This window comes from Idiotropiscis lumnitzeri, chromosome 4 (assembly GCF_059441095.1).
Source record: "Idiotropiscis lumnitzeri isolate Australia: NSW breed Sydney's pygmy pipehorse chromosome 4, RoL_Ilum_1.0, whole genome shotgun sequence".
Lineage (NCBI taxonomy): Eukaryota > Metazoa > Chordata > Actinopteri > Syngnathiformes > Syngnathidae > Idiotropiscis > Idiotropiscis lumnitzeri.
Genome location: NC_142394.1, coordinates 7,024,085 through 7,041,327, shown reverse-complemented (window position 1 = coordinate 7,041,327; position 17,243 = coordinate 7,024,085). Strand labels below are relative to the sequence as shown.

The window sequence follows — 17,243 nt, the reverse complement described above, 5'->3', positions numbered from 1 at the left end:
TGCTGTTTAAATCTCCACTTCAGCTCTCACATGCTTGGCTATGCATGTTAATGTCATTTCGATCAATGTCTAAAAGTGAACATGACTGTGACTTGGATTCTACTTTGTGATTATGTCACTTAGAGTTCAAAGATGCTGCAAATCCATTCACAATGTGACTACCAACCATTTCCTATGGGATCACGGGTGAGCTATTCCAGCTAACTTTAGACGAGAGTTGGGGTACACCCTAGACTGGTCACCACCCAATTTTGCGGCACGCAGACAAGCAGCCATTGTCTACTTCAGGTCACCAACTGTGCATGCTTTTGGAATGTGTGTGGAAGCCGCACAAACCACAGTGAATTCAAGCAAAGGCCACACAGGATGGCCTTTTAACCGAGGACCTCTCGACTGTGAGGACGAGCTCACCACAAGTCCAGGGATGGGCTACTTAAATACCGCTTTCAAATTTTTTTTATTTATTTATTTTTTCTGGCTTTTTTTTTGTGTTTCCCACCATTCCTTGTTGAAAATGTATAGTGAATGTTTAGTCGCTCATTCCTGCACTAGTCTTTCAAACATCCCATACAACTGAATCATTTTACCAGCAAAAATGCAATTGTCACATTGATACGGAAGAGGATTAGGGACAGGGAAGAAATGAAAAATAAATGTTGGCAGGATTCTAACTTAAAAGTTAGAATTCTGAAAATGAAGCCAACATTCTATATTTATATAGAAAATATATAGGCAGCAAAATATAAATGCTGCTGACATTTTGGAGGATGAAATTGAATCAAGACCTTTCTCTTTGTATCTTTATTCTCAGAAGTCAGAATTCCCATTTGAAAGTCAGAATCCTGCCAACATTTATTTGTAATTTCCTCACTGGCACTAATCCTCTTACATATCAATGCGACAATTGCATTTTTGGTGGTAAAATTAATCACTTGTGTGGGATGTTTGAAAGACTAGTACAGGCATGGACAACTAAACATTCACGTTCTGACACATTATTCAGACTTTATTCTCAGAAGTCTCACTTTAAAGTCAGAAATCTCACTTTATTCTCAGAATTCTGACTTTTAAGTATACCTTTAAGTCCGAATTCTTAATTTAAAGTCAGAATCCTGCCAACCTTTTTTTTTCTTTTTTTTTCTTCACTGGCCCTAATCCTCTTCTGTAAAAACTACATCAACGCCACATCAAAGCCAAAAATATATGCAGCGCTGCATTGAGTTCAGTGGTATGCACAGACTAGCTTTAGGCCAACTAAGCATTAAATTCCGATAATGCAAACGGCACCTGTTTGCGCGATAGAGTTGTCGACATTGTGGGGGTGGGGCCATATTTGTGTTGGGAGATGTGTCTGCTGAATTTGCTCCACATCGACAGGTTTTCCCAATTATTTGACAAGCATAATTTGGCGGCTTGGTGCTGCCTGCACGTGCTCAGTACAAGACTGCCGTTTGTTTTCAGAGCCAGATTGATCCTAATATTTTGAGCACAGTGAGTTTGGCTCTAAGCATTTCAGCTTCAGTTACATGTTGTTTGGATGTATATTAAGCACTTGCCGGGTCACTGTGGTTGTGCCTGACTTGCGTCAGCCTGTAAATGTGCCTCAGTGATTTTATCCAATCGATATTATCCCGAGCAGTGATCTCTTACCACGATCACATTGATCTAATGACAATTACGTTAGTGTCTACCTGCTTGCCTCCTGATGTTCTCATTGTGACTTTGGAGCGTCCTGCCACTCTGTTTTTGTCACACTCATTAAGATTCAGCCGCTGCTAATCGCATTACCGCTATAGGCTCATAGCCTGACAGGTCACCCTGCCTCTCTGTTAACATTGGTGACATACACAATTACATTCGAGAGTTAGAATGTGGGCGTGTGAACAGGCTTAGCTCAGCGGCCTCATGCCCGAAGTTGGTCTCAATTGTGTGCGTGTGTGTGTGTGTGACAATCAAGAAATGCAAGCTCACTCACTCAAGTCCCAGAAAACATCAGCATTTTTCTTCTTGGCTTGTGTCCAATACTCGTTAAATCCGCTACTTTTGGGGCTAATTGCCTCCTCTGTAGACCTTCCATTTCACCTTAAGAAGAAAAATATGTATAACTTTTTATTGTACAATATTTCATGAAGCATTCACCTCGATCAGAGAAGAGTTGCTGTATAAACAAATAAATTAACAGAAAATACCACACAAATGCTGGGTTTTATGGCTGGTGTCCCAGAGGGAAGCATCATCTTAGATGATGCACATAAAAGCTTGCATGTGTGTGTGTGCGTGCATGCATGCTTTTGAGGTCCAACAATTATTTAATGAATCAACATTGAATCAATTATCAAATTACTCAATAATTATTGTGATAATTGTTTGGACACCTCTTTTAATGTCAAAATCCTCTGGATATCTGCCTCGCAAAAGTAAATATTTCAGATTTCTGGAATCCCCATAAAAGCACATTTATTATCTTTGTGTTGGATCAAAAATAGGTTTTACACACACACAAACACACACGCATACCTACATACACATTTGTTTCAGATCAAAAGATGAATATCAGACAAAAGTTCAGAATTGCAGCTTTTATTTCATGCTATTTACATCAAGATATACTAAGCAACTCAGGCCACAGCAACCTTTGTTTGAAGTCACCCACTATTTGAGCAAAAGTATTGGAGCAAGCATTATTAAAAGAACTTAAAGTGATTGCATTAGCTGCATCACCCTTGTGATGTCAAGAAGTACAGAGAGGCTGTGGGTCGCTTAATTTATTTAACTACGTGCACAAGACCTGATTTGAGTTTTGTTGTGAGTAAGTTATCCCAATATTTAGCTACGCCAACAGAAGAACAATGGTCTACAGTAAAACACGTCTTAAGGTACTTAAAGGGTACAACTGGCAAGGAACTTTGCTTCACGAAATGTGATGACAAACTTGGATTACAAGCATACGGTGATGCTGATCGGGCAGCTGACACAAGTGATAGACGAAGCACAACAGGTTACTGTATTAGCTTGAACAAAAATGGTCCTGTTGTTTCATGGAAGACGAAGAAACAACCTACCGTTGCATTGTCCACATGTGAGGCCGAGTATATGGCTCTAGCTGCCACAATGCAAGAATGTTTGTACATAGTACAGTTGTTGGGCCATATTGACAAATATCAATATGAGCGACCAATTATCTTTGAGGATAATCAAGGCACCATAGCGCTGGCGAAAAACCCTGTAAAAAGGCAAAGGTGCAAACATGTTGACATGAAGTACCACCTTATCAGGTCAACTGTTAATGATGGGAAAGTAAGTTTGGAATACTGTCCAACCCGCCACATGGTGGCAGATGTTTTGACAAAACCAGCAACAAAAGTTAAGTTGAATACATTTGCCAAGTTCATATTTGGGAACTAACAGGTATGTTCAAATACAAGCTTTTTCCCAACGTTTAGAGTGGTCAAAATAACAATGTGACAGCAAGTGGGGGTGTTAAAGATGTGCTCTCAAAGTCCTTACTTTGTTAGGTATATGTTTATGATGTAATACTTTGTTACATGCATGCTTATGATGTAACGTTCCTTTCATCCTTTGTGGCCTCATAATAAAGTCTTCACTTCTTCCACACTGTCAGACGAGACAGGTTGTGTGTAGTTATTCCTCTGTCACTACAAAAATTCTGGTTTGCTGATCCTGAAAATAGTTGGACGCGATACTACTGCTGCGTAGTACCACTCTGCCAACACCTGTGACACAAGTACTTCACCAGACATGTATTCTTCATTTGTAATTGCTTTTCCAGGATTTTACTGCAGCTCCTTTCAGCTCTTGTTTGTTTCCGGGGATTTCTCCCTTCACGCTCCTTTTCGAAAGTAAAATGCATTCTTTATTGGGTTAAGGTCCGGTGATTTACTTGGCCAGTCTGAGACCATCCACTTTTTTCCTCATGATGAAGTCCTTTGTTGTGCAGTGTGTTTTGGGGCATTGTCTTGTTGCAAGGTTAAGCTTCTCCTGATTCGTTTGGTTGCATTCTTGTGTAAATTGCCGGAGAAAATGGTTTTATAGACTTCAGAATTCATTCTGCTGCGACCATCATGACGAATGCAACATTCTGGTAGAGTCATCGGGTCACGAGATATGGTTATTGCAAGTACGGGTTATACCCACAAACATGAAACATTATTAGCTTTAGCGCTTAGATGCTAAAGTAGGGTAAAAAATGACACCACAGCTTTTTTTTTTTTTGCAATACGTGCAATTTGACATATTTATCATTTAATCTTCCAAATATTCTTCAGATAACCTCCCTTTGACATGAGGCTATTTGGATTTGTTTTTAAGGTATTATATTGGCATCCTTTTTCCCTCCATGTGGTAAAAATATAATAAAATCATTAAAAAAAAATACCCCAAGCACTTTATATAGAATTTTCCAACTTTTTTTTTTTTTTTTTTGCTGTTGATCCACACGTCATATTGGGTGGTCACACTCCTTGGATTAGAACAGGGGAGCAAGTCCTGGACGGACACTTTCCTTCATGCTTTCAATCTCTCCTGGCTGCAACCCACCTGATTATTTAAATCAGCTCATCAGCAAGCTCTGAAGAAGCCTGATAGGTATCCTTCTCATTTGAATCAGGTGTGTTGCAGCTGGGAGAGATTGAAAACAGGCAGGACACCGGCCCTCGAGGACTGGAGTTGGATGCCCCTGGATTAGAACTTGTCTTCGACATCCATGAGTTTTGTGTTATCAAAGATATGAAGACAAGATATGCCAGCGTGCCATAGCCCAGATCACCAATATGGCTACTTGGAGGCCGTGTTGGCGTGTTGGCAGGGCAACGTTCCCATCAAATGCAATGCCGTAACATTGAAATTAACCCACAACTAAATAATTTCTCAAGATTTATGTTTTCTTGGATACCATATGAAAAGAAAGGCAAACAATATTTTTATCTGTGAAAGGTTATTCCTCATTCCATTGTTTTAATTGCATATGGTGCTTTATACTTACTTACTACAGCAGCCAAATAAACTAACGCTGAAGAAACAGACTCTTGCCATCATATTTATAGCTTCTTGTAATAAAATACAGGTATAACCCATTAGGTGGCCTATTAAAGGTGGCAGCTATTCAAAGCGTGGAGTGACTGATGCATGCCAATTTAAAATGTCATGAAGTAATTAGTTAGAAAATAGCGCTGAATGGATTGAGGTTAAACTTAACAATCACGGTTTGCTCAGTTTAATGGCTCAGACAATACACAAATGTTATTAAAGCGGTCCTCATAAACCTTAAAATTTGCAGGGATACATCAATCATCAAAGTTTAATGCTCACTGAGGGAAAAGAATGGATCCGTCTGCATCTAAAATTCAACAACAACACGCAGGTTAATAGTCCTCATGATACATGACACAATGATACGTATTAAATTTGCTAATAGGAAAGGTGTGAAAGTCTTTCCAACTTTGTGTTGCCTCCTTCACGTGTGCTGCTTTTTCTTATTCTAAAATTCATGCTATTGTTAATGCATGTAATAAAGCCAATGAATTAAAGATTCACTGCAAAGGCGGCTAATAGTTGACTGCAAAGGCGGCTAATAGTTGAATGAATGTAGAAATAAGTATCCATTAGCTCCAAGAGGATGAACATGCCTGTTTTAATGGAAGGTCTCTTTATAACAAACAGACCTTGCTCAGTGCACCTGTGGGGTTTTATTCATTAAAAATGATCCACTAATTATGAGTATCCATTAAAGGTGTTTTTCAATGACTGTGAATACACTGGTAGCTGTAGATTTCAAATGTTCTTCTGCTTTGCCAAAAAACAAGGTTCCACGTTTTGTTCTTTATGTTAACGTTACTTCCATACTCATTTTCCCCCTGCACACACAAATTAGTTTCTCATTTGAAGCCCTACACGTGTATCTGAATGATGTTAAAACAGCAGCCATCTTGGCGGCTGTTGCCTGTTCACAAGGTCTTGTTGCCTTCAGTTTTCAAGTGAATGGAACTAGGACAAGCAGGTCAAGTTCATAAGACGTGTCATCACATTGACTGCTTCTTTGACTTCATGTTGGTGGTTTGCGATCACTTTGAGCCAATTGACCAAATACTTTGAAGTTCCTGAAGGATGGAGGGACTCTATACTAAATACATGTAATTCTTAAACAGCATAACAACATCTTATTGTGAAATCTCCTCAATTAAAGGCAACCATCCCATTTTCAATCAACATTTTATTTTTATTTCTTTTTATGCGTTAGTGTGTTAATGGTAAAAAGGCTAAAAACTCATCGTCCAAATACTTTTGTTTGCTCAAATGTGTCTTTAGGTTAGCAATAATATTGATCGACAGTATATCACTCAATCTTAATCTCCTTACTTGGATCAGAACAGATTTGAAAATATCCCACTACTTACTTGAGGAGCAATAAATGCAAAATATTTAGCTTGTGTTGACGGCCAATGTAACACAAAATTTCTGCATGTGCACACTTTAGTTCCTCGGACGGATGTCTTATTGAAAGGAGAAATCCATGACTGGAGCTGGCCAGCTAACTGCCAGTTATAAAGGACACCGGATGTCCCAGTCAGTGAGTATTTATTGCACCAAAATGGTTCAAGTGAGACATTTTCAAGTAAAACGATTTTTTTTCTTCATTTAGAAGTAGTTGCCAAAAGGTGCCAGCGTACTCTTCAGTTCAATAATTTTCAGTGGACACCGTATGGTGTAGATGAAGCTCAAAATAATTCAACTATTTAATGTTTACAATTATGATCAAATTGGATTTTTCATTTGTTGGACTAAGACATGGCTTTATTTCAGAAAAGTAAAAGGAGCAACCACTCAATTCCAATCGGAAGTCATTCGTTCCTATCAAAACACGTATCAGGAATTAGAGAGCGATTCTGAGAGGTAATTCTAAGTGTATCAACATAGGTCAAACAATTAATGAGAGAGCAATATATAATTATTATATCATATTATATATTACATCTAATGATATTTTTTATATTATTTATTATATTATATAATAAGGTAATTTTTCAGGAATATGACTATAAATAAAACACTGTAAAAGAGCAATGATACGAAGAAAAAAATTCAGTTGAGAGGTTCTACTGTAATATTTCAAGAAATTTGTGTTGCTGAATTTTCAGCAAGCTGGTAAGACTACAGTTAAGTTCAAACCGAAGTTGCAGTCACTTCCAGACACGACACAAGCAGCTGTTGGTCTGACGCTACCGTTTATTGCATGCAACGTTTTTCATATCAGGCATTTCAGACGAATCCTCAAAACATCAAGAAAAGGGACAATGGATATTTGACACTTTGAATCACATATTTTCCTTAAAGCCGAACCCCAATGTCATCATACATTAAATGCTAGTAAAAAGCTTATGGAAACATTTGATTTTACAAAAAACAATCTCATATTTGTACCAATATGGTATGGAAAATCACTTAGATTCATTATTTGTTCTTAAATAAATAGAGCAATTCCCACTGGACACGAATAGAGGCACTTAAGTTTTTTTTTTCTTTTTTCTTTTTCTGTCAAATGTTCTTTCCACATCCGCATTGTCTTCCATACACATTCAGCAGTGGTTACAATGACTGGGAACCAAAACACTCACTCTCGATGAGCTGGATTTACAGAGACCATGACAACAACTAAAATAAATACGGTCAAAATCAAATAAAAAGAAATAGCGCAGGAGGAAGCTTTGAGTTTTCATTTGGCGGATTTGTTGCTGTGAGAACGCGATCGTAAACAAACAAACGCTTCTCTCTCTTTCTCTCTCACGCACACACAAAAAATACCCGTGCTCACACACGCGTTACAGAATATAGATGCTCAATATCTTGTTTTACATCATTCAATCGTCCGGTCACTTTGAACTGACACAAACAACCACAACAACAATAACACAACAACATCACGGTTTGCAGGAGTCACAGTCCCTATATTGTGGAGCACAAACATCACTGTTGTCCAGTCATTTTTCAAAAGACTTGACACAATCAGCTGTACAAGTATACACGCAACAACACTAACAAACGACCATAATGTCCAGTGGTGATTTGATCCGATTCAATTTTGTGCAAAGTTGCCATTGTTGCACAGTCTGTTGGCGTGGTCGGGGATGTCTTGGACTTTAAACCCAACTTTGGGTCAGGTTAGCGTGGGAGCCAGAACTGAGTCAACTTCCCTAAAAATAACCGGTAAAGCCTTGAAATAACTCAAGGAATACCAAAACGCATCATTCTTTGTATGTTGAGCTTGGGGGACTGATTATTCTTTGGTGAAATATTTCACTCACAACATTGGCAGAAAGGTCCCAAGCAAATTTTGATTATCTCCACAGGCAGGATTGGATATTTGGTTTTTGTCTTCAAATTTCCAGCAGTACAACAATAACGAGGTACAATAATAAAAGAAATGAGGCATTGTCAGCAAAGAAATGGATTTAAGGAAAAGAAAAAAAAGACGAGTGGAATGTAAATATGTGATCTTGGATCCCTCAGACGGCAGCAAAAACCGCAGTCAATTTCAAATACTTCATTGTTACCGACTGTTATAAATCGTAAAGTGCCAAAGGAAAGCCACAGATTAACTGTGTACAGCAGCAATGGTCATTTTAGTTGCTGAAAATGGAACCATATTTCGTTATTTTAATCATTTCTTTTGAGGGTGCGGGGGTTAAACTTTACAATCACAGAGCATAAGAAGACGTTACGTTATGGTGACAGATGTCGTCAGATCTTCTGTCATTACATTATTATTAATGTGTTTTAGAGAGCCTGCCTTTACCTGCATGCCCCTTGTATCTAATTGGTGCATTGGACAAGTACTTGAACAGTTGGATCAATATCAGACAATATAAGCTTCTTGGAGCCGCGATGGAGCTCCCTTCCAAGAGTCATCCTCTTTAATCACAATCAGCTTGAACATTTCCTTTTGAAAATGATCCCATCTTGTTAAAAATACATCTAACTTATATTCCTAATCGGGGATGAATTTAAACTGAGTATAATTGTTGCCTCTCCAAAGAGGCACATCACTTTAATTATGCTAATTTGTACTCAGTGAGTCACATTCAAATGATGTAGTTACTGTTAATTCCTAAGTGCGGATTGATTTTTGCCCAATTAATCCAGCTCGTCAATGCCATTACTTTATGATTGCATGTTGAGTCATTTGAAGGACCCCAGCGGGGACTAAAGCGTCATTGTGTGTGTCATCTCACTGATCCCAGTTCTAGCTCCCAGGCCCATTTGATGATTTTCCTTTTTTTAATAGGCGGCTCTGGTCCAGCGCCTACAGCAGGTGAGCCTCAATGCGGAGCCAGTGCAGCCCTTGTCTGATGTAACGGACCAGCTCGGTCATGCCGCTCTGCTGACTCAAAGGCTCCATCACCAAGTCGAGCTCCTGGAAGAACTCTGCAGGGAGACAAGGAGACACTCCGACTGAAACACTTAACTACACTTGAGGCTCTTTCACTGATACAGCTGAGAAGATTAGCAAACAGCATAAGAGCGCTGAGACTGTTAACAATAATGGGGCTGATGTCTGTGAAACCAACAGTGAAGGGAGCTCACTCATAATGAGATGCAATGCAAAACGGGAATACAAAAAGGGTAGATCTCTCTTTTTTAGGGGGGTGGGAGGGGGGTAGTGTATCCAATGTTATCTGTTTGCTGATATTGTGTTCATGCCACATGCCTGGTGCTATTAAACTATGTTGAAATGAGTTACGGAGCTTTATTTAGTCCAAAATAGTGCTTTGCCACCTGTGTTGGCGGTAACGTGCAGTACAGTAATATATTCCATTTGGACAGTTATGAAGTAATATAACAAATTTCTCATAATATTTTAGGAATATTATTACAGTTAGCGAGTCTCGTAACCCATTACATATTCAGAAACAGAACACACATATCACATCATTTTAAAATAAGGTCAGTCTATTAACTCACTTATTTCCAAAATCTATTTTTACTCATGCCAAGCAAATAAAGGCAATTAAAACATGAACATAAAGCGATATATAGATAGAAATGATTGCACAGAGTGAAGTGATAAAGACATTAAACACCAAGACATGGAGCTCAAACACATGACCCTGAGACTTATGTGGGTCCCGTCAGGGCAAATAGAATTGTTTTCAATTGCACTTGGGTGCAACTCTGACGGGTCTACTTTCCGAGACAGCACATGTGCATCTTGATTTTCGTGCAGTTGCACGATTCCTGTAGCATTTTGGGGAATTTGCCAAGGCCATACTGAGCATTTCGGTGGACAGAGAGCATTTTTTTTTATATGCACCTTATAATTTGGCAGCAGGGGTCACCAACATTTGAAACCGAAACTGAAATACCCAGAACTCTTTCTTCGGTATTGATTAAAAAGCAAAGGACTTTTTTTTTCTGGAATAACAATTTGGGTTAAATTGTATGTTGTGTATGTTACAATTAATTTCATCTACAAATGTAAAGATACTGATCATGTTTATTATTTCTCATAAGAATTGTCAAATACCAAATATACACAACACCTTATTCTGTTTACTTTTTCAAACAATCACTTCTAGAAGAGTTTCAGGAATCACAATGTTCTCTTACTAGAGCTCTTTTTTTAGAATAGGCTTGCATGCACCATGTTGGCAATCCATGATATAAAATTGCTTTGGATTAATCAATTGCATCAAAACGAGACAGACTATGGAATGATCATATAATCATTTCCTTTTCCTACCTTGACTACCAGTGGCCAATCTGTCAGCTGTCTCCCAGTGTTCATAGCTGCGTAGGATATTGTTGGTGATGTTTACATGACTGGCCGCCATGTGGTGGATGCGTTGTGGAATAGCTATGCTGCCTGATGAATTTGGTGCACCTCCTGATACTCCTCCCCCAATGCCGCCGCTGGCCGGGGAGAGGCTTAGAGATAGTGGAGACGGAGTCCCGTTGATTCTAGAAAAAACGGAAGTATGCCTGTGAGATTTAAACAGTAACTTAAGAGCTCATGGTAATTTTTGGAATCTCGGGTTGTAGTTATTGAAACATGAATCTAAACGTGTGCAATTCTGTCTGTCAAGCAATGTTCACTGTTTAAGGGGTAGAGTGTGGGAAAGGCCTTTTTCTTTTTTGCTGCATGTGTGGAGTTTGCATGTTCTCCACACACACTTGTTACCAAATTCCCAAAATGTTAAACTCAAAATTGTCCACAGGGCATCGAATGTGAGTGTGAATGATTGTTTGTCTACTTCCCCGTGAATGACCAATCCAGAGTGTACCTCACCTACCATTATTCTGTAAGTCTTTAAATACCACTAGAGGGAGCCCTTGCACCACTAGTGGTACCTGTATCTCACTTTGAGATTCACGGATCTGGACGAACAACCATTTGCATTGAAATACCTCATCAAATTCACTACATTGAGCACAGTCAGGTCACTTGCGATAAAAGTGTAACATTGCAAACAAAATGTCCTTTTCATTCAAAACATGAAATCAAATACTGAATAATTCCCATTTAGTCATGAATTTAAAAAAAAACAACGAACAAAAAAAACAACAGTTTTGTGCTGACGTTTTTTTCCGATTTTTATTATTAAAAGGAATGAATGAGCCAATGTTCAGTTTGGCCAAGCGCTGGACTCATTCATTCCTTTAAATCATGAAAATTAGAAAAATGCTCGCACATGACTGTGTTTTTCCACCATCATTCGTTGCTAGTCTGTCAGAAGTTTGTCATCATCCGTCATTCCACAGCAATCAAACAGACCATGAATTGTACATGAATATCGCTGTTGGAGGGAATGGTTCGCTGTTTTAGATTGATACACTAATGAGAGTAAAATTATGATTTTCATTAAAGCGTTGTTAACTAAAGTGGGCTAAAAATGAGTCCCACTCCAGCCCTGCCCTAACCTGCTGCACATCTTTCCCATCTCTATCTCAACAACAAAGCCAACCTGTAAAGATCTTTCTCCACTTCTTCACTATCCAGTCAGACATTGTTAATTAAGAAGAATTTTCTACATTACTGAACATAAAAAAAGTGAGATAGTTTGTTGCTTGTACAATAAAGTAACATTAAGCTTTCTAGTTAAAACTCTCCCGCTGCATCACACAGCAGGAGTGTGCCTCTGACACTGACGTCATGTATGTGATTTCAGCCCGGGCCCTCGCTCATCTACAAACTTGTACATTCTTGGCTATGCACACATCCCTCACACACACGCTGCGGTCCGATCCTGCTGTTATGCAGTGTTCGAGCTGTTCAAACTCATTAGCTTCACATCCACAGCCCCTCCACGCCTCTCTTCTATCTATCACCACCCACTCATCGCACCTCAGCCAGCACTTGACAGCCCCTCCAGTCTTCTCCTGCTCACATCTACAGCAAATCAATCCCTTTCTTTACTTCCTGAGGGGTTTGTTTGTCTACAAGACTGTTAAGGACGCCACGGTATTTTGCAGCGGAGCTTCAGTGAATTCTAAAGTCAAAATTATCGAGAGCAAGCATGTGTATATGTGTACTCACTTTCCATTTGTCCTCCAGGGAGAGGGTGCTTGATGGGAGCTCTTGGCAGAGTTCTGGTATACAAAGAGACACACAAGAAAAGCTGCCTTATACATAGAAATGTGTGTACAGGTGATTGCTGAAGGTCCCTCTTGAGTAGTTGGACAGTAACAATATCTATTCAATTCGTGAAAATCCACTCCCGCGTCAACCTCCAATGCGGCTCCAGTAGTCTAGACACAGTATTCTGATCCATATAGCGTTTGTGGAATATGAGCGGCAAACTCCACCTGTTTTCAACCATTTTGTTACACGACTGAAAATGACATTAACAGTGCCTCAGCTAGCGAACGTCACATGACCGAGCCCAGAAAACATGTGAGCCGTGATTGTTCGTTACGTGAGCCCTGAGTAACTGTGATGTCATTTTCAGATGACAGCAGATGGCAAAATTGCCGCCCCCTGAGAAGGGTAAAACAGGTGGATTTTGCTGCTTTGCAAACTAATCAGAAAATCAATGGGGTGCATTAAACATATTATACTAATGAAAAATTTTTATTTGACTTCCCCTTTAAAATACTCATTGGAATGCTGAAAACAATTGCTTTACAGGTTATATATGTTAAAAGCATGTGCCATGGGGATAGTTACGTTTGAAAGCGTGCTGAGCCAAATCCAAATATTTATCAAATAAGATTTCATTTAAAATGTTTTTAAGTATCAGAACCGCATCCCAAATGAGAATCACAATTAAGAATCTCACAAATTTCCTACCATGAACCAGAACCACGATGACAGTTATGGTGAAGTCCTATATGAACTTGCCATAGCAAAAGCTTAAGAATAAAGCACTCCTGATTTTTTATGCAATCTAATTGCACATTGTATTTGTAATAGACGTTGAAAAGAATAAAAAGCATGTCAGAGTGAAGTTTGACCAAACCACCATTTTTCTTTCATAAAATTAGGAGAATAGTCATTGCCTTACACTCTGACACACATTGTCCATTTAAATATGTGTATATAATAAATTAGTAGTAAGACCGATTTCATTTGTTACAATGCGATTTAATTTGTTGTTTTCGTCTCCTCAATACACACTGCAATAGAAAGCCTGAGTACCGCAGACATGCACACTCATGCCACATATACACACAGCTCCCACAAATTCCCATTCCGTTGCTTCCCAGAAATCCAATCCCATCACTGAGAATGCAGCACTGTGATAATGAAATCCTCAGTAATTAATTAAACTACACATAATTAATCAAAACAAGTACATTAAACTCAACAATCCTCTTTGATGATTGATGGAGCTAATTATTGTGTTAATATCAAAGAGAAAGCATGGATTTTAATAATGCCATGCAAAATTAATGCATAGCACCATGAAAACGAATATGAAATGTGTTGTAATTGGCTTTGCATGTTTTTCACCCATAGAGTGGAAAATTAGTGAGGAAATAAAGTCACTATCTTAGCGTGTGCGTGTGGGGGTGTGTGCATATGTGTGTTACCTTGAAATACTCCATCAGTGAACGCGAGTACTTGACAGCATGGTCTTTCTTCAGATGGAACATCCGCAGATACAGCAGAGACAGACAGCGGTTACTATGGAAACAAAACCATTAGAAGGCAGATGAATCCTCTCTACAAATTCAACGTAAAAGCCTCATCCTCAATACTGTATTATCGTCTGTCATTCAAAAAGAAACCAGTCGAATTTACTGCATGTCCTCAAAAGGTCGGCCAAGCACCTAAGGGACACATGCAAAAACGCAGAATGTGTTTATCAAATCATGCCATCTTTGTTTCTTTTCCCTTACAGAAACAGTAAAGGACAGAAAAAGAGAGATGAAAAGACATAGCATATAAGGACTAACACTTTCTAAGGCTGAGAAACTTGCAAAAGGAACATTTGGAACCTCACATCTGGCATGCTTCCATTATGGCGCCTTGGAAAACAAAGAGATCTACGAGAATCCAGTGAGTGGGACACCGAGGCTACTACAGGTTTGAACCTTTTGCGGTCACTAAACAGATTAGCATAAATGTTGCCGTAACAGTTTTATCTGAACTACGCATCGTTTTGTCATTTACAGAAGACCATTAAGAAGACTTCTCCTGATGGAGAATGTTTTTCTTCGCACGACTGCCCTCAACAAGACAGGAGATGCGATGTTTTGTGTTTTATAGACATATAGTATAACCTCACATAGTGGCCTCTGCTCTAAAAGACTGTACTATTTAGCTGCTGCGGTCATAAGATGCAAATAATCGCCTCTACTCATTTAGCAACCTCTTTTATGTCATCGGGAAATGTTATTAGAGAGCAATTACTATACAGTGGACCCCTGCATACTCAAGGTTCAGAACCTGCGGATTCACCACATAACGGATCCACGGTTTCACTCCAAATTAACAAAATATATTACAGCGAGAATGCTTTGGGTAATTAATATTTCCCAATGCATGTTGAATGGCTGTCAATTATGCACAGATTTATGTTGATATAAATATAAATATTAACATAAGATTGTTCTGTTGAACTAACCGAGTCCAGTTATGTGCAACATAATGACAATGAAATATGAATTAACATCGAAGTTTAATGGAGCGTTCCAATATAAAAACATAATCATACCACAACACGGCAAGTTTCTTCTCAGCAATGGTGGCTGAGTGGCTGGTGAAGTTCTTTAACCTCATGGCATACCTAGACAGAGAGAGAGAGAGAGAGAGAGAGAAAATCAATGACCAATTCTTTATCGTCCATATCCTCATTAGGGTCGTGAGGGAGACTATCCAAGAAGTTGGATACAGCCTGCACTGGTCGCCAGTTAATGGCATGGGATGTATTATATAGAAACAACATTTCACACCCATGAACAATTAAGAGTCTTAAATTAATCTAACATATATGTATTTGAAAGTCGGAGGAAAAGCATGAGCAGAATCGGCAATGCCACGAACCATGATTCGGGATCTTAAACTGTTGAGGCGGACGTGATAAAACTACTTTGCCGTGTAGACATTAGTAAACAAGTGCAGAGCACGATTTGTCAAGGTTTGAATGAATCTGGACACTGAACATGCGCTAAAAAAAGCCTTGTTTGACAGTGGGGAGGAATACATTTGGAAGGACACAACTGACCTTTGGTTATTGATTGTTTTTTTTCCATGAAAGAGCTGCAGTGGTTAACAAAATAACGAATGTCTTTTTACATTATGTGTTTCTTTTTTATTCATTGTTTTAATCCATTTCACTGATGAACATGCCTTACAACCCGTACCTGATTAGCTCGACAGTTTCCGAGTACATCGTGTATGGAGATTTGGCCTCAAGAGGATCACGCTCCATAGCATTTCCACACTCAATGAAAGAGAGGGCGCCGTCAGCGTAGTTCACTGCTTTACCAAATTTGTCCATCTACACACAGAGAAACCAGGCAGGAGAAAAATACAATTAGACAGCAACACATGTATAAACAGCTTTGAGTTAGACAGTGTTCTCTGAGTAATTTCACCACTAAGCTGCAAATCCGCAGATAAAAATGAGGAAACAATGCAGAAATATAAGTTGACTTCATTTCATTGTTTACAGCAATCAGATAATTATTTGGATACTGTATAATGTAGCAGCCATCATCCGTCCTTGAATGCAACGTTCACTTGGATGAACTGGAGCAATTAAATTATACAATACAGTCAGTCCTTGACGCAACAAGTAACTGCACACAACCAAGCTCAAAGCTAGTACATTATTATAGTCAGCTCATGTCGTGTGTGCTTAAATCATTTTTTCCATCTTTGCAAAGCTATCTTCCAAGGTGCAGGAGTTTGTGTAAGCGTCGTTGTGTATGTGTGTTTAAGATCTTTATCCAATAGTGATTGCAGATCAACTTACCAACGCATCAGCCTTGTGCTTTAGCCTTTTGGCTTCCTGCATATAGTAGTCTGCACTATGGACTCTGGATACAACACAGAGAACATAGAAATAGGCATAAATCGTATGTGTGGGTAGACAAGTCATTCACCCAAAAAAATAAACCGTTCTTCACGTTGAAGTGAAAATAAAATAAATGCCTACATGGTGGGTCATAATATAACTCAGGAAGGGTCACATGGTGCTTTCTAATTGACCGCAGGAAGCTAAATGTCTAAGACAGTTAGACTAGACCCCAGTTTTTTTTGTTTTTTTTTTACATTGGTTAAGCTCTCTGAGGAGTTTCTGTTCTGTCCTACATGATTTGATTTATTTGTTTTAGCTTATACCAGACTCAGCAGTGTAATTAAATCACATGAGTCACCCACTGCAGAAATGACATACATCACCAGGCTGTATTCAGCAAAATAAACATCAAGTGTATTTCACTGGCAACAAAGGGAAACGTAAGAGTCCAAGATACAAAATAAACCAAACCCAAAAAGTTCAATGTTAGCCATAATGACTGTGTTGCACATACGTGTCACTAAAGGACAGTCTTGGTCTGGGAGGTTCTGCAGGTTCTGTCAGTGGTTCTGACCACGCATCTGAGTTGGACTGTCCGTTGTTGGCATGGAAACTGTCTCCACAGGGCTTCTTGCTATGATGATCCGTTAGCTGTAGAAGAGAGGTCATTGAAAGACCAGCTTTAGATTATATAACATTTAATGTATACTGTAAATAATGTGAATTACGTGTAAGTTACACAATCAGAGAACATAATTGCTAACG

General features: G+C 38.9%; 1 protein-coding gene across 1 annotated transcript in view; it reads right to left on the bottom strand.

The window, feature by feature from the left end:
* Positions 1–7,235: 7,235 nt before the first annotated feature.
* The window catches only part of aff2 (ALF transcription elongation factor 2), a 139,765-nt gene continuing 129,757 nt past the window's right edge, over positions 7,236–17,243 (bottom strand). Inside the window, exons 19-26 of the mRNA XM_088294763.1 lie at positions 16,993–17,129; positions 16,434–16,497; positions 15,820–15,956; positions 15,171–15,242; positions 14,044–14,137; positions 12,548–12,600; positions 10,754–10,971; positions 7,236–9,438 (exon numbers count right to left, since the gene is read on the bottom strand). Coding sequence (XP_088150889.1) covers positions 9,317–9,438; positions 10,754–10,971; positions 12,548–12,600; positions 14,044–14,137; positions 15,171–15,242; positions 15,820–15,956; positions 16,434–16,497; positions 16,993–17,129 — 897 coding nt within the window. The 3' untranslated portion in view covers positions 7,236–9,316. The remainder of the gene's footprint in view (positions 9,439–10,753; positions 10,972–12,547; positions 12,601–14,043; positions 14,138–15,170; positions 15,243–15,819; positions 15,957–16,433; positions 16,498–16,992; positions 17,130–17,243) is intronic.